General features: G+C 57.2%; 2 protein-coding genes across 5 annotated transcripts in view; one reads left to right on the top strand and one right to left on the bottom strand.

The window, feature by feature from the left end:
- Nucleotides 1-7,513, bottom strand: part of WT1 (WT1 transcription factor) — a gene marked incomplete at both ends in the record, with an annotated part of 35,993 nt that extends 28,480 nt beyond the window's left edge. For all 4 annotated transcript variants that reach the window (XM_082058786.1, XM_082058783.1, XM_082058784.1 and 1 more), the window contains 3 exons: nt 2,365-2,467; nt 2,683-2,805; nt 7,123-7,513. In XM_082058786.1, the coding sequence (XP_081914912.1) occupies nt 2,365-2,467; nt 2,683-2,805; nt 7,123-7,513 (617 nt within the window). The remainder of the gene's footprint in view (nt 1-2,364; nt 2,468-2,682; nt 2,806-7,122) is intronic.
- Nucleotides 7,514-8,542: 1,029 nt separating this feature from the next.
- Nucleotides 8,543-15,738, top strand: part of TCP11L1 (t-complex 11 like 1) — a 252,619-nt gene continuing 245,423 nt past the window's right edge. The window contains exon 1 of the mRNA XM_082058923.1: nt 8,543-8,548. The gene's annotated coding sequence lies outside the window, so the exon portion shown is untranslated. The remainder of the gene's footprint in view (nt 8,549-15,738) is intronic.

The raw sequence follows: 15,738 nt of genomic DNA, 5'->3' as shown, positions 1-15,738 counted from the left end.
CGCGCAGAGGGCACGGCGGGGGACATTGCCGCCGCCCCATCCCTGCAAGCCGCGGTGCTCAGGGACCGCAACCGGCCCGCCAGGTGTCAAAGCAAAGCTGGCAAACTTGACCTCAACTACGAAAAGCAAAATAAATCTTCGCAAAGGAGGTACGGAATAAATATGGTCTTAATAACAATGATAAAGATCCCGCCTAATCAATATGAACAAGACAGCGCGGTCGGTTTTCTGGCCGTTGCAAATGTGGCTAATGAATCACGCTCGTTTCTGCACCGTAACTGGTCACCCACTTTCTTGACAGCACTTTCTAGGAAGAACACTTGTGTAGTAGGAAAATCACTTTTTCCAGATGCTTTTGAACACGTACAGGACGGGACTAGGGGAGGCCGTACCAAGCTCATCCACCTGTTCAGGCTTAGAGGCTGGACCAGGCTCTGTACAACTGGAACTGCCCTTGACACGGAACAAGTTCTGCCCTGACTTATACCCCCACACATCAGTAGTGGCTCGCGTGAGGTTTAAGGGCTTAAATCCTTATCGTAAAGCAGTAAACCTCCCAGGGAGCTGAGTAGGATCAAGGCTACAGTTAGGAGGAAATCAGCCCCATAGCGTCGGGGTCCACGTTAGGGCGATGCCAGGCTGTGCTCCTCCTCTCCCCGATGCTACCTCGGTAGAGGCACATGGAGGAGAGAGCTCTCGGCACAAGCACCAGTTTCCTATCGGGATCACATCTCCCAGAACTGGGATCAGTCCCCAAAACGTACCAACCCATACAAACGCCACAGGAGGGAGCGCCCGTTGTGATGCCTCCGCCGGGTGCCCCTGCATTGGGGCGGGGATCGGGGCGGTGAAGGTGAACCCCGGGACCGCACAACACCTTGGAGAGCGGCGGCTGCCCGCGGCGGGTCGGAGCTGCCCTCCTCAAGCCTTCCTACACACCATATTTATAGATTTCCCTGCGAGGAGAAGCAATCTCTGTCACTTCAGCACAGGCGTTCGCCCCGCCAATTCTTCTGCAAGCTAATCTCTCTGGATAGGCTTCTTTCCTTCCTTCATTACCTCATTCCCTCCTTCCCTTGACGTCAACTCACGTTCATTAGCGAAGTGACTTCTGGAAGTGACAGAATTTTGTTGTCCCAAGTCCAGTGTTGATTAATCAGAGATGATATAACCGGCCTACAAGAGGAGCCGCTTGCGGCTTCCTTCTCGGAGGCACATTGTTTTGTGTGCGAGAGTTACTTAGCAACTCCAAGATACGGGACTGGCTCCAAGTTCACAAAAAGTTGAAGAATAAATTTTGGGGAAATTCTTTGCTCACTAAACACGTTGTAAAACTGCGAGAGATACGCCCAGCCCCCATGCCAGACCGAAGAAAGCGGGAAGTCCCGCTTGCAACGGACCCGTCTGTTGGCAAAGAGAGTTCGGGCTTGCAGCAAAGCTCCAGACGCACCTTTCTCCCAGCAAGGAAATCCGATAGGTTTATTGCCCCGTTTTCAATAAATAACCTCCCCGTAGGTCAGTCCCTGTCGCTCCTGTGAGCCATCGGAAGGGCTCTTGGTCTGCAAAAGGAAGCCCCTGGACGGAGCTGAGATTTAATCGCCTGGACCACGCTCTGCCCATCACTGCTGCTCACCAGCCAGCACTCCCACATCTTCCCGGCCTTGGTGGGGAGCGTCAGCGGGGATTCCCAGCACCGGGAGCGGGGAGAGGGCGTAGGGGGAGGGCCTTGCGGGTCGGACCCTGCGGCCGGAGCGGGCTCTGCACGCTGGGCCGAGGAGAAGGGGATGGGTGTAGGGCGGGGGTGGCCCTGCGAGGGGATGCCCTGGAGCAGGGTTGGGGCCGGGGGCTCTGCCGAGCTGCCCCGGGCACTTCCCCCAAGCGCGGGTGGAGGCAAATCCCAAAACCTTCGCACCAGCGGGCTCCGTCCGGGACAGGTGTGTCCCAAGGAGGCTCGGCAGCCCGGGACCTGTGTCCCAGCGGTGGCCGGCACCTGCCGCCGGCGAGCGGCTCCCCCGGGCTGGCGACACAGAGCCCGTGCCCCGTGGAGGGGCTCGGCTACTCCCCGCAAACCCCGGCCCGGGAGGGCTTTGCGACACCACGGGGTCCAGGGCAGAGTGGGAGGCATTTATTTGTTTTTGTCGGTTTGTTTTGGTTTTGTTCGAGTTTTTGTTTGGTTGTTGTTGTTGGGTTTTAACGTGTGAATCTTTTTTTTTTTTTTTTTCTCTCTTGAGAAAGGAAAAAAGTAAATCTGTTTCCTTGCATAAAATAGAAAGATGCTTGACAGGCATGCGGGGGGAGAGACCGCTCCCAAGCAAGAACCCGCGCAGAAGGAGGCGAGGCAAAGCTCCCAGCGGGCGGAGGTACCTGTTGTAGGGGGTCCGGAGGAGCAGGGCCTGGCTGCCCGTGCAGCTGTCGGTGGGGGTGTGACAGCCGTACACCGGGGGAGGCACCGAGTACTGCTGGTCCCCTGCGGAGAAATCAGCAAAGAGTTAAACCCTGCGGCCACCGGTCCTTCCCCCCGCCCCGCGCTGCAGAGGGGGCTGCAGGGCCCAGTCCTCCAGCGTGTGGGCAGCTCTGGCTCTGTGCCAGGCCTGCAGAGGGGCAGCTCCGGAGTCACTCCGGATTGCCACCGCACTTTGAGAAGGGCCCCCGCTCTCCGCACCCCGCGGAGGCTGAAATTACCTAGCGAGGGCTGCTGGCTGATGGGGTCCTCGTGTTTGAAGGAGTGGTTTGTAAACTGAGCGGCGTGGTGAGACGGCGTGTGGCCGTAGCTGGGGGTCCCGTCAAACGCCACGGTGCTGTAACCTGCCGAAGAGACCACAGCGGGGTTAGGAGGAGCCTTAAGCCCGCTCGGCCACCAGCTTCCCGCGAAGCTTCTCCGAGGAGGCGCCGAGGGAGAGGAGCCCACCACCGGCCGAGAGCCGCAGGCTCCCCCCGCCACGCACCCACGGCACCGCCGCGGCCTGCCGGAATATTTCACGTGTATTGCACCGTGTTGTTCTTTCCCCGGCGCTGCTGCCCACGGTGGGTATAAAGACACAGCGAGGCCGAGCCCCTTGGTTCAGTCTCCCACTGCACCCCGCTCCCCAGCACTCGCACTTGGCAAGGCTGGGGGCGCAGGGCGGTGCGGGGAGGACCCCCCGAGACCCGCCGCCCCAGGGAGAGGTGAGGCGGGCAGCCCGCTCCGAGGGGCCGAAAGTCGGAAGTCTCGTTCGTGTTTAAAGAGAACAGATCGGCTCCGGTAATAAAAAGGATGTTTTCATTAATTGTTGCTCATATTGAAGAGGAAGATTCCCATCTGCTCAGTGTACTCCTCTGCCGTTTCCAATTTAGAAGTTACCCTTTAAACTTTTTTTTTTTCTATTATTATTGTTATTTTAGTTTTGTTTTCAAGAGCGGCTTTCTGAAGAGTCTGCAATAAAGAGGCGGAATGTTACATGCAAAAATAAAACTCCTCCTTTCAGCGAAAATTGCTCTCCAAAATAATAAACAGCCTATTTTGTTTCCTACACCGAGCAGATTCAGATGGAAAGAGACCACCTCTGCTGACCCCGGGCCGACACGAAATCGTAAATCAGGTGCTTGGACACCAACTTTCATTAATGACTTGGAGCTGGCTAAACAACTTCGGCTAAAAAAGTAATTACTAAGTAATATTATCTCAGAGGCTTCTCGGCTCATCAGCATTACCCCGAGAACCAAACTCCTCCGAGAGTCCCTCTTAAAATAAAAATAAAAAAAAAAAAAAGAAACACCAAAACAAAACAAAAAGTCCGACGCAGGCTGGGAAAAAAACCCAAAGAGACGAAGAGCACTCCCTCCCTCACACCCTGCTCTCTTAACTCGCTTATTCCAGCCCGGGCATCCTCCACAGCCCCGTCTGGATGTGGCATGTGGCCGGAGGGTGATTTTGTTGGGCGAGAGGAAGCACTCGGAGCTGTTTTCAGGCTCCTCTCTCAGTTCCCCTCGGTGCCGAGTGCTCGGCGCGGTGCAGGTCTCTCTTCCACCACCGCCGATCGATAATCACAGGGGGATCCAGAAAGAATAAAATGAAGAGGCAATAAAGAAATCCAGTTGTTGCTTCTTTTTTTTTTTTTTTTCTCTGCAGAGAGCCTGCATTCAGCGACATTATATGAATGAACTAACCTGAGGGGCTGCGCGGGAGAAATGGAGGGAACAACGGGGAAGAAACTAACAAAAAAATCCAGAAGACTTTGAAACCTTCACCTGCGCGATTATTTTAAGCGGCCATGAGACTGCGGGGCTGTGACAGAAGTGGAACTGACTCGTCCCCGGCCAAATCTCTCTCGCATCCCCCTCGACACAGGAGCAGAGCTCCTTTCACGGCGATGCAAGCAGCGCTGACAGGCCGGTACCTTACGGGCTCCCATCTCACAGCTGTTTCTCACTCCTTATCTCCTCCCTTAGCCCTCAGGGTAGAGGCTCAACCTTCAACTCCCTTTTCCCCATTTCCCTCTGCCTCTTTTTTAACTTTCAGAAAACACTGACACTTTCTACGTTACTTTTGGCCCGGCGCAGACTTTCGGTGACCTTCAGAACTCAACTCGGAGCGTAACGAGGTTTTGGCCGCATTTTCCGGTGTTGCCTGACCCAAAGCTTCAGGAATGTGATAAGAAAGTTGAGTTCTGAACCGAGCTGCCGATAGTGAGGTCTCTTTAATTAGGGCGTTATCAGAACCAGGCCTGATTAAAATGTGCTGAAAATAATTGAAAGTTGTACATCTGGAGTAGGGGGCCCGCTGGAGGCATCCAGCTGTTGGAGGAGCCCAGCTGGATGAAAGAGAGAGAGGCGAAGGAGAAAAGGAAAATTGGGCAGAGGTTTCAAAGCCTTAGCTCCCTAACCCACACCCCATCCCAGACTTAGCAGTAATGTCATCGCAGAGCCAAGGTAGAGTCTTTCCCACGGTCGAAGGAACCGGCTGAAAAAAAAAAAAATAGGAGTTCAACCTTGAGGAGAGTCAAAGCAAGAACATTTTATCCATCCACGGGGAAAAAAAAAAAAAATCAAACACCCTTCGCCGAATTTCTCCTTGCCAAAGGAGCTCGCTGCGTGTTTCCAAAAACAGTAGTGGCTGAGCCGCCCGTGCGGGGACGCAGCCCCGGGGACGCAGGGACCGCACCCGCGGCGAAGCCGCTCGGCCTGGAGGAGCCCGGCACGGAAGCAGGACACGGCCCCTGCTCCCCGGGACGGTGCCTTCCTCCAGGCCTCTGCAGGGCTTCCGTGTCCCCGGCCGGGGCTGTGCAGAGGTAAGGCGGCCTGGCCCCGGCTCTGGGGCACGCACAGGTGTGTGTCTGCAGGGCTTGTGCTGCCGCAGGCCCAGCACCGCCCGCAGACCCAGCTAAGCCCAACACGGGCTCCGTGGTTTGGTGCGTTAAAGGCTCCGTTTCTCTTCGGAGTGGTTAAACTCAGGCGACAGGATGCCGCACGGTCGCAGCTATTTTTTCCCTCGCCCACCCGCTCACCCATCCGTCTGCCTCCTCTCCACCTTCTCGTCTCTATTTCGGCCCAACGATTACAAATCCCCTCCGATGCCTAAAATCCTTTCACATGTCTTAAAAAAATATCCCCGGCAGAACTCCCCGGCCCGGTGTGCTGGGGCGATGGCAGGGCGCTCCCCGCCGGGTTCTGCCGATCGGAGCCTGGGTCCTCGCTCTCAGCCCCGCGGCCGAGCCTCCACCCGACCTCCAGGGATGTTGCCGCTCCCTTCGCAGCCTGTCTCGGCGGCACGGCCCTGGCACCCCGCTTCGCGATTTCCGACGTTAGAGCCGGCGCTGGGCGGACAGCGGGTGCAGGGGCCGGGGGACGAAGGCAGCGGTGGCACCGGGACAGCGACCCGACACTGCCAGGCAGAGAGGCCCGTGCGCGGCCGCGCTGCTCGACAACCGCTTCCCCTCCGCCGCCATCACTTCTCACTGCAAACGTTTCGCCGGCCCTGGGCCACTGCTCCGCGGCAAGCACAGAACGCGACCGTCCGGCCTCGGCCTCCGCTCTGTGTCTTCGTCCCTGCCTCCCTTCGTCAGCTGCCAGAAAACCGGGGACACCCCGAATCGCCGGGTCCTTCAGGGGCGGTCGCCCTCAGCCCCTCTCTGTGGGTACGTGGTTGCCCCGAAGCGCACAGCAAGCCCGAGCTACGAGACCCTGGCGAATTCCCCCCGCTCCAGCCGGGCCCCGCACCCGCCACCGCTCCCCCGTCCTCCGAGTCGCGGGGTCGCGACGGCTTGAGGCCCCCGGCCAGAACCCCGGAGCCAGGAGTGCGGGGCAGGCGCTCAACAACACGGGCCCATTTGAAGGAGGGGGGGAAAAGACCCGAAAGGTCTCAGGCGAGCTCTCCGCACCCTCGCCCCCTCTCCTTTCTTCCTCGCGTTTGCACCACCAGATGTTTATACCGCAGCCACTGGAAGAAAAAAGATTAGATGATGATCCCAGTGCCACAAGCAGGGGATGACCCATCGCCCGGCCATGCAGCCCACGGGAATTTCTCAGGGCGGTGCAAACACCGGGGACCGCAGCGAGCCAGAGCGCAGCCAGGCCCGGCCACGGAGATGCCACAAAGAAACTACGAGGTGCCCCTGTTTGCGTGCCCCGGCCTAGGGGCATTCAGCCCTCCCGAAGTTAATTCGACAAAGGGCTTGAAAACACTAACGTGCAAACAGCGCTTTTCGGCCTCAGGAGACGCATTAGAGGCAGCAACCTCCCCGCCCCCCCAAGATTTGTAGGGGGAATTGTATCGGGGCACCGGCCCCATCCGTTCCAGTACGTGTGCCGTGCCCAGCCCGAACAAACCTTTGCTAGGCGAGAGGCTGCTCCAACCCGGGGATGGGGGGCTCCAGCCCGCCTGGCAGAGCCGCCCGCCGCAGCCCGCTGCCCCACAGGAAGGGTGGGGGCAAGCAACTCGTGGCTCCCAAAACTCCCCAGAGCGACGCGGCTGCCGTACATGGAGGAAAGGAGGCACGGGAGGGCTGGCTCGCTTAACCCTGCCCGGCTGCGCGGAGAGAAAGGCTGGGCTTGGTGTTTACATCAAGCGCGGTCCGGCAAGGCTATGCGGACGCCTCCGGGGGCCGCCCCCCCCTAGCCCGGGGCGCCCGGCAGCGCTGCCCTTACCCTGGTTGCGGATGGCTTGCTGGCTCTCCAAGCAGTTGGGCAGGTAGGGCGCGTTGGGGAACATCCGAGCCTGGCCGGAGGGCGGCTGGCTGGGCGGCGGGGCGCCGAAGGGCCCGTAGCGGCAGGCCCCGGCCGTGCCCGTGAACTGGCCGGAGAAGTGGACGGTGAAGGCGCTCAGGTATTGCTCCTCGTGCGGGTCCGACCCGTTCCAGCTCGGCTCCTGCTTGATGAAGGAGTGTGGCCCCAGCGAGCCGTAGGAGGCCCCCGGGGGGAAGTCCAGGACGGGAGCCCACTGCGCCGCGCTGCTCACCGGCATCGTGCAGTTGCTGTTGCCCGGCAGGGAGGGCACGGAGGGCAGCAGCGCGTTGAGGTCTCGAACATCGGAGCCCATCTGCTCGCAGACCTTCTGCCTGCCGCCGGGCAGCCAGTCTCCCCCCGGGCCGCACTTATTCCAGGACACCTGGCCCCTGCCCGCCAAGCCGGAGGCCGGCTCCGGCTGCAGGCACCAGGCTGGCGAGCTCAGCCCTTTGGGGGAAGTTTGCTCCGCAACGCAGCTCCCCGGGTCCAGCCCTGCGGGAGCCGGCAACAGCGACAGGGAAAGGTTGTTCTCCAGGATCGCCTCCGGGTGCAACCCGCTCGCAGCGTAGGGCAGAGCGGGCTGTGCGTGTGTCTGTGTGTCCGCCTGTGCGTGTGCGTCTGTATGTGCGTGTGTCCGTCGGTCCGTGCTCGGGGGGCACAGGCGACTCGCACGCCTCACCTCGGATGCCTGCTCACCCTCAACTTTGCAAAGCTCAAATAGAGGCGCTTGCAGGGGAGGAGGAGTCAGCCACGCCGATCCTCCATTCACACAACCTCCGCCGAGGGGCTGCCCACAGCCCTCTCTGCTGAACCCAGCCGGACCAGACACGCGGGGGAAGGGGAGGGGGGGACGAGGAGAGCCGGGGATGGAAGGGGAGAGGTTACTGTAGGAGAATATATCTCCCCTACACATCACTCCCACCCTTCTTCTGGTGCAAGCGCCACTAAATCTCACCCTAACGTCCCTTCGCTTTGGGAGAGACTTGCGAGACTGTTAGAGGGATCCAAGAGGCCAGTAAGTACGTGCTGGATGACTTCCCACGCCAGTTCCGTGCACGTCCGTGTGGACTCCCGAGGGCGGCGGGGTCGCAGGCCCTGGGGACCGCGGGCAGAAGCCTCCGCCCTTGTAGGAGCCAGGGGAAGTGACCCAGCCCGGGGCGGGCGGACCCCGTCCCTGCAAGGGGAAAGTGTCTTTCCAGGTGCGTCTCCCGCTCTGGCAGGAACCCGGGTCCCCCTGAGCCCCTGCGGGGTCCGGGCTGCCTGCCCTCCCCCCCGTCCCCGCCCTGCTGGCGCTCCCGCGTCGCTGGCGCTCCCTCTGCGGCGGCGCCTCAGGGGCCGTCGGGCCGCGGTTCGTCGCGCAGAGCCGGCCGTGCCGGTACCGAGGGCTCGCCGGCGAGGGGGCGGAAAGGAAGGGCACCCTTTGCGAGGGGTCCTGGGCCAGCGTGGGCCCGGTCCCAGCCCCGTCCCTCCGACCTGAGTGCGAAAGGGAAGGAAGTGACTGGGCGGGCGGGGGAGGATCGCAGCGCTGTAAGTAACCTGCTTTTGGGAGATTCACCTGGTACTGCTTCTTGAAGCCCCGCATTCTCTCTTCCCTCCCCAGCCTCCTGGACAGCAGCTCCTCAGCATGCATCCCGGGAGCGGCGGCGGGACAGCCTCCGGTGGCATCTTATACGATATCCCCGGACGGTCCTCCAGGCGACACGGCGGGTTTCGGGTCGGCCCGGGCAGCGAGGGATGCCATGATTTCGGCGGTGCGGGACCGGCAGGGAGCCCCAGGGAGGGCGGCAGAGCCCGGCGAGAGGTGGCGGTACCTGCCACAGCCAGGAGTCTGCTGGGACTCGGGGCAGAGGCGAGCCCGCAGCCTCCCCCTCGGGAGACGCTCTCACCAAATGCGACAAGAGGGATCCTGCCGTCATCCTTCCAAACTACTAATTAATAATCACCCGGGCGGGGGGATGGGGGAGGGTTGCTCCTACAGGCACGCGTGGGACAGCTCCTGGGAGCTGCGCCCCGATGCAGTGTCCTCGCAAAGGCAGAGTACGCGGGAGAAGCACCGCAACCCACGGGCCCTTGCGCATCTTCCTCGGCCGCTATTTAAACCCGCGGAACGGAAAGCGGCCCCAGCAGCGCGCAGCCTCCTGGCCGCCTCCCCCTCCCTCTGCAGCTGCGGGAACCAGGGAAACGCCACGAACGTTTATCTGCCGCTGGGAAGACCGAACCCGTTGTCTTCCCGGTGACAATATACACTTCGATATTTCCTTGCCTCCGCGGCACTGAAAGTTACCGCAAGCATCGCCAATCTTGAAACCCTGTTTTAAAATTCGCAGGGTGAATGGTACAACAAAATAAATTAAAATAGCTCGTTATTAGAGTAGCCAAATATAATTTCATTTTCTCTTTAAGCTCTTTAACCAACACCGTCTGGGTTTTTTTATTAGTGAAATTACTTTAATTTTCACAAACTGTCCTCAGAGAACCCCGTTTTAAAATCTCTCTTTCGATGCGTAAATTTATTTGTTACAGAAACCTACGTGTAACGTAAGAGCGAAAGATTTGTTGATTATTTTTGTCGATATTAAAGATCGTCTAAGTTTACAGGATCTGCCGTTTCTTCTGAGTACACACAAAACTAAACCACTCCCGGGCGGCATTTGCGAACGCAGCCCATATTTATGCTGACACCGCCGGCCCCGTCGCTTGGCCCCGCTCCCCTTCCCTAAGCACCGGGGCTCCCCGCACCCCGCACTCACCCTCCGGCCCGGTATCCGCACCGGTACCGACACCTGAGGTCGGTCCCATTCATCTCCGGCTATAAAATCGACAACGTACATATCGTAATAGAAGCCTTTGGCCAGCCTAAGCGGAGTATTTAATTTCCCGTGGAAACTAGACCTCTCCTGGTACAAACAGAAAAAAGCCTTTCCCGCAGCGGACTGTTCGAAATAGTGTGGGTTTTTTTCTTTTCTTGAAACCACCTAGCTTGATAAATCTTCTTGAAAGGGAAAGATGCTTTCTCGATCGCTTAGGTCTGCGTTATTTCACCTGCAAGGAAGAACTGCCGAAGTCCTTCCCAATCTTCGCCTCTCTCGCCCTTCCCAGCGGTGAAACAAGACCCTTTGGCCAGCGGCGCATCCTCCCTCCCCGCAGCTGCCGGCAGCGAGGTCGGGGAAAGCAGCGCTCGGCCGGGGAAAGCAAGTGCTCGGCCGGGGGCTCCGGCGCCGCCCGTTCAGCCCTGCGCAGCGCTGGCACCGACACCTGCGCCCTCCAGGGCCGCCTCAGCCCTGCGGGGCACGAAGCGGGCCCGACCCAAACAGGGCTGGCGCGCCCGGGGGATGTCCAGGGAGAAAAAGCCAGCGGTGCAGCCCGAGGAGAAGGAGGGAAGCCCCGACCCTTCTTCCGCTGGACGGGCTGGCGACTTTTGGGAAGCGACCAGCATCACTTTCCGCACAAACCTCCCGCCCCGCTGCAAAGTGAGAGCACTTTTCTAGCCCAGGCCGGGAGCGCTGGCAGCAGGTCCCCTCGGGAGCGCCCCGGCATGCCGAGAGGAGCTGCTCTGCCCGTGCAGGGGGCATCCATCCCCGGAGATCCCAACCCCGATTCCAGTCGCACTTCAGAGTGAATCACCCCATGCCCCGCAAAGCGGGCGCCCGCGTCCGGGCCTCGGCGCCCAGCTAAGAGCAATGGCAAGAGAGGTGGCAGTTCAGGGACCGCATCGCTTTTGCTGGTGTCCACACCCAGGCAGTCCGGAACTTTTTGCCCTCTCCCCTCCAAATTCGGTCCGATCCAAATCTCTGCCAGGCAGCAATCAGCCTTTATTGTTTTGCCCGCTATTCCATAGCTATGGTAATTCCTGATAATGCTCAATCTTCGATTGTGCTCGAAGGTATGCTCTACAAGATCGCACAACACATATTTCCTGGACGGGATTATTCTACCAAGAGTCTCACTCGATCCCCGGCAAAACGGGCTCGGGAACCTGCTCCAACCTGAGCTGAAGCACCTCCTCAGCCGGCGTTCCCCCGTTCCGCTTTCTCTCCTGCCGTGCTAACTAATTAACAGTCCAGTAGTTCTTACTACACTTTACAAAACTCCATAAATGATCCCCTCGCGTCTCGGAGGTGGGGGAGACCGACTTTAACAGAGATAAATCCCCAGGCTTTCCAATCCCGCTCGAGCCGGTCACAGGACTCAGGGGGATCTGCCTCCTTTCACTCAGGGAGCTGATACAAGTTTGATTATTTAAATGCCAAGAGCAGCAGAAAGAAAACGGCGGAGCATCTCCAGGAACGCAAGGCGCAGAGGGGCAGCAGCTCATCACGACGGGCCCAATTCTGCATTACTCGCTGCCTCCCCGCCGAGCACTGCGGGCACCACGGGAGTCAGGAGCCTCCGGCAAAGCCGGTCCCAGCTTTCCCTGCCTGGGCTGACGGGGGCACTGGCACGCTTCCGAGCTGGGAAGAGGGCATTTTGTTTATCCTTTGAGGGAGAAAAAAGCCTTTTTTGATGGCACAAGATGGGAAAGGTGCGTGGCCCCTCTGCTGAGCGGAGCAGGGCACAGGCCATCCCGGGCGCTGAGATTTCTCCGCGGGCTGGCAGTGGCGAGGTTTGGGAACAGCCGCGCCGGGGCTGCGCGGCGGACGTCGGCGCCCGGGACCTGTACACCTCCCTCGGATCTGTACGGCTCCTTCCCCCGCCCCACCGGCCCCAGCGCTCGGGGGAGCGCGGCCCGGGGCTCCGCCAGCTGAGCGGTGCCAGCTCCGAGCGCGTCTCCCGGCCGCGCCCCCGGCGGGCGGTGCGCTCCCCTGCAGGCCACGCCGGCCCGGCGCCGGAGAGCAGAGCGGAGCGGAGCGGCAGCGGCGGCGGGGCGAGCTCACGGCGGCCTCCCCAGCGCCTCGACCGCCGTGCGGAGCGCCGAGGGCCGGGCCCGGCCGGTGGAGCTCAGGCCATTATTTTACCGTAAATCTTTGAAACGCTGGAACTAATTACGGCTAGGATATGTCTCAATTTGTTCCGCATTAGTGCCGCGCCGGGACGCAGGCACCGAGCACGGGAAATTGATGAGCCAGGCCCAGCCCAGCCCCGCGGCGGCCCGTCGGGACCGCGGCCCGGGCCACGGCCGGGCCCTGACCCCGCGTTCAACCCGGCGAGCGGCCCGGGGGGCGGCGGCGCTCCGGCTCCCCGGTTCCCCGCCTCCCGCACTTGCGGGCCCCGCCGCTCCCGCCCCCGGGCCGCTCAGCCCCGCTGCGCACACACACGCACACTGTGCAGTGCCCGCTGCAGGGCCGGAGCCGTGCGAGGTGGGGCTAAAGTACGAGGTACTGCGAGGGCTTTGCTAAATTTATTGGCATGCTGCTAAGGCGAAGCTCGGTATAAATCACGGAGGTGTATAGGGCCATAAAGCATCCCTATGTGTCCTGCCCTCGCCGGGGTTCTGGGGAAAAGCGCTCATAGATAGCTGGGTATCAGTAACATCTTTCGGTTCTGGTGTATGTGACGTTTTAAAAGTCTTAGCTATACAATTGGATACAGTTATGGAGCAGCTAAAACTATTATATAGAATTTTAATAAGTATTTTGTACTTACATACAAAACAAAGAGGGAAAAAAAAAAGAGCTCTTAGGTAACATGCTCGGTTCTTGGCACTATCTCTAATGGTTCTGAAAGTAATAAAATTATTGTTTTAGGAGGGGAAAAAAAATCTAAACTTAGTACATCATAAATGGACGTGTGGTAACTGAGATCTAAGGAATTCATTTCTCCCTGGTTGTAGAGTTCAGATCCCACTATAAAGGCACACTCAACTTTAAATGTAGTAATACAGAAACAAATCAGTAACAGTATCTGTCATAGACACAAATCTGAAGAATTCTTTGAGCCACCTGGAATACGATCTTTGAATACAGGTACACATTGGAAGTGTAAACCAAACATTTATACACTCAAAAGTGTTATGAAAGCTCCAGATGAAGTGGACCTGCTGTCCCCAGCCCCCCACTGCAGCAGTTCTGGTACCTCACGGGTACGGAAGGGCAGCTTGTAACTGCTGCCACCAGCAGCTGCGGCTCTCACTGCCCACTGGGTGTTACAGGACAGGGACACAACATGAATTGTCCCTTACCATATTCTCCAGTGGACTGGCCATGAGCATGTTTTCCTAAACACTAACCATCCACACCTTTATCCTTCAACTCCATTCTTGAACAGGGACACTCTAACGATGCAAGCAAAGTCCAAATCTCACTTTGTTCTTGCAAAGCCCTTTTGCAGCCCTGTGCAAAGATACTCTCTTGTCCAGCCCTCCTCAGGGGGAAACCAGTGGGGCTCCAGTGAGGTTGATCTGTCTTACCTCAACTGAGCATTTAAACCCTTTTCACAGGATTTTGTTCTCATCCTACACACTTCAGAGGAATTCACATATGTAAGCACCTGACTAAAGGTCCTTTAGAGCAAGAGTGGTCGCACTGAAATTAGTGAAGGACTTGAATCCACCAGAGTCTAATGCCTCACACCACGCAGCGGGGAGAGCCAAGCACGTCCTCTTTGCCTGCAGACGGTCAGCAAGTGCAAAAGGTGAGCAGTGAAGACAATGTGTCTAATGCCTAAAGCAGGTGAGGACGAAAAAGCTCCTAGGTTCTGTTCAGTGCTTTCTGAATGCTTCGGAGAAATGGAAGAGGCAACAGCAGTTTTGCCAGAACACTGGGGGACTCCAGCAGTACTTGTGGAGTGCTTGGAGACGTTGGGTAAGCAAAGGAACGCAGATGGTTGTTGCGTGACGCGGCACAGCTCCGTGTGATCTGCCAGGGATGTGACCTGTGAGGGGGTGGCAGGGCTGGAGCTGGAGAGCTATTGCAACACAGCAAGTCCCTGCTCCCAGCCCCACTAGCACGGCAAACGTCAACAGCTCCTTCCCAGCCTGGGGAGAGATTCCACTGCCCTCAGCCCCTCGGCACAGCCCTTTAGCTTCGTCAGTCACTGAGCATACCCAGTCCTTCATTTAGCTGCAGATACATAAAGGTACGTGTCTTTTTTCTCTCTCTGGACTATATGTACTGGTACGTGTGGATTGCTGCAATACACAAAAGGCAAACAAGCTCATTTTTCTCATCTAGTTGGCTGGAAGCAACGGGCAGCAAAGACGAGGCTCCAATCAAAACAAGAGCTTTCCCAGTTATTTATTCTGGGCATTCCCACTCAATATATATTTTTTTTCTTCAAAACCAAAGCTTTAAAGCTGGTCTCTCCCTTGTGTGCATGACATGCTGCTGCATGGGATAGCTGGTCCAGCTGTGAGGATGAACGGTCATCTGAGAACTCCACGGCTCCAGGGCCCCAGGCCAAGGGAGATCTGCTGCAAGCAGGGACAGAGACCTGGTGCCCTCCACAGAATCGAGTACAACCACACTGGGCTGTGCAGGTGCCTGCACGGTTCTCATCGGCACGTCACTGCAGGACTCGGCTGCTTTCACGTTGTGACTGTCACCGTGTGGCAGCAGCCGCTGCTGACCCACCTGCCACCATCAGCCTTGTCTCACAAAGCTCATGCTGAGAGGGAGATGTGCAGGGACAGCGAGAGATGGAGCTTGCAGGGAGAGATGGGGGAAGAAAGGAGAGGAGGGAGGGTGCCCATGTGTTGAACTTGCCTTAGAGGACAAATTTCTTCTTTGTGATTTCCTTCAGATTTTATGTATGTTTGATTCCACAAAAATTGACTGAGTACTGAGGCGACACAGCAATTAAAAGCACTGAGAGTTTGCTGTAGCCATCGGGCTGTGGACACTTAAACTGATAAATCTACCACTCATTTTTCCTTTCTGCTACATGAAAGCAGTGTTCAAAAAAGTTCAGATCAGAACTAAGACCTACTTTTGTGATAGCTTGACAAACCTTTCCTGAAATACTTAACATGTTAGTTGAAGAGAAAGCAGCACAAAGAAACCCTTGTAAACTATTTAAGTTTTTTTGTTTTTTAAATGAAACAATGAAAGGAACAACTAAGTAAGTGCGATTCTTTCCTCTAGATTTCACTGTCACAGATTAATAGCCCCATGAACAGATTTGCAAGTAGCACCATCATGCTAATCAAGATATTAGAAAAGTTTATGAGCAGTTGCTTAGAAAAAACAAGATAAAGCCTATGGAAATCTGATACTGGTCAATGGTGCATGTATTCAAAACATAATACTGACTTCAAGCCTCCATAAATTCTTTGCAAATGAAACTTCCATTGTGATCACTGTTCCAGATCTAAATGATTTATTATTTTTTCTTCCTTTGGTAGACATTAGATATATCTCAGAGTGTACACGTTCTGTACCTATTGGTATAGAGTTAATCATGCCCCCATGAGATAATAAATATTAAATCCAAGTAAGAAGATAATTCAAAGAAGGAGTTTCCTTTTTATAATTTTTTTTTTCTTTCCTTAAATTTATTAGTGGATCAATTTACATGAAAAAAATCCACATTTCTGTGTGCTCCAAAATTCAGGGCTTCCACCGTTCCAACCAGTTAACTCTTGGGAGAAGAGTAGATGTTGGA

This window comes from Streptopelia decaocto, assembly GCF_964273445.1.
Source record: "Streptopelia decaocto genome assembly, chromosome: 7".
Classification (NCBI taxonomy): domain Eukaryota; kingdom Metazoa; phylum Chordata; class Aves; order Columbiformes; family Columbidae; genus Streptopelia; species Streptopelia decaocto.
This window is presented reverse-complemented; position numbering and strand designations above follow the sequence as displayed.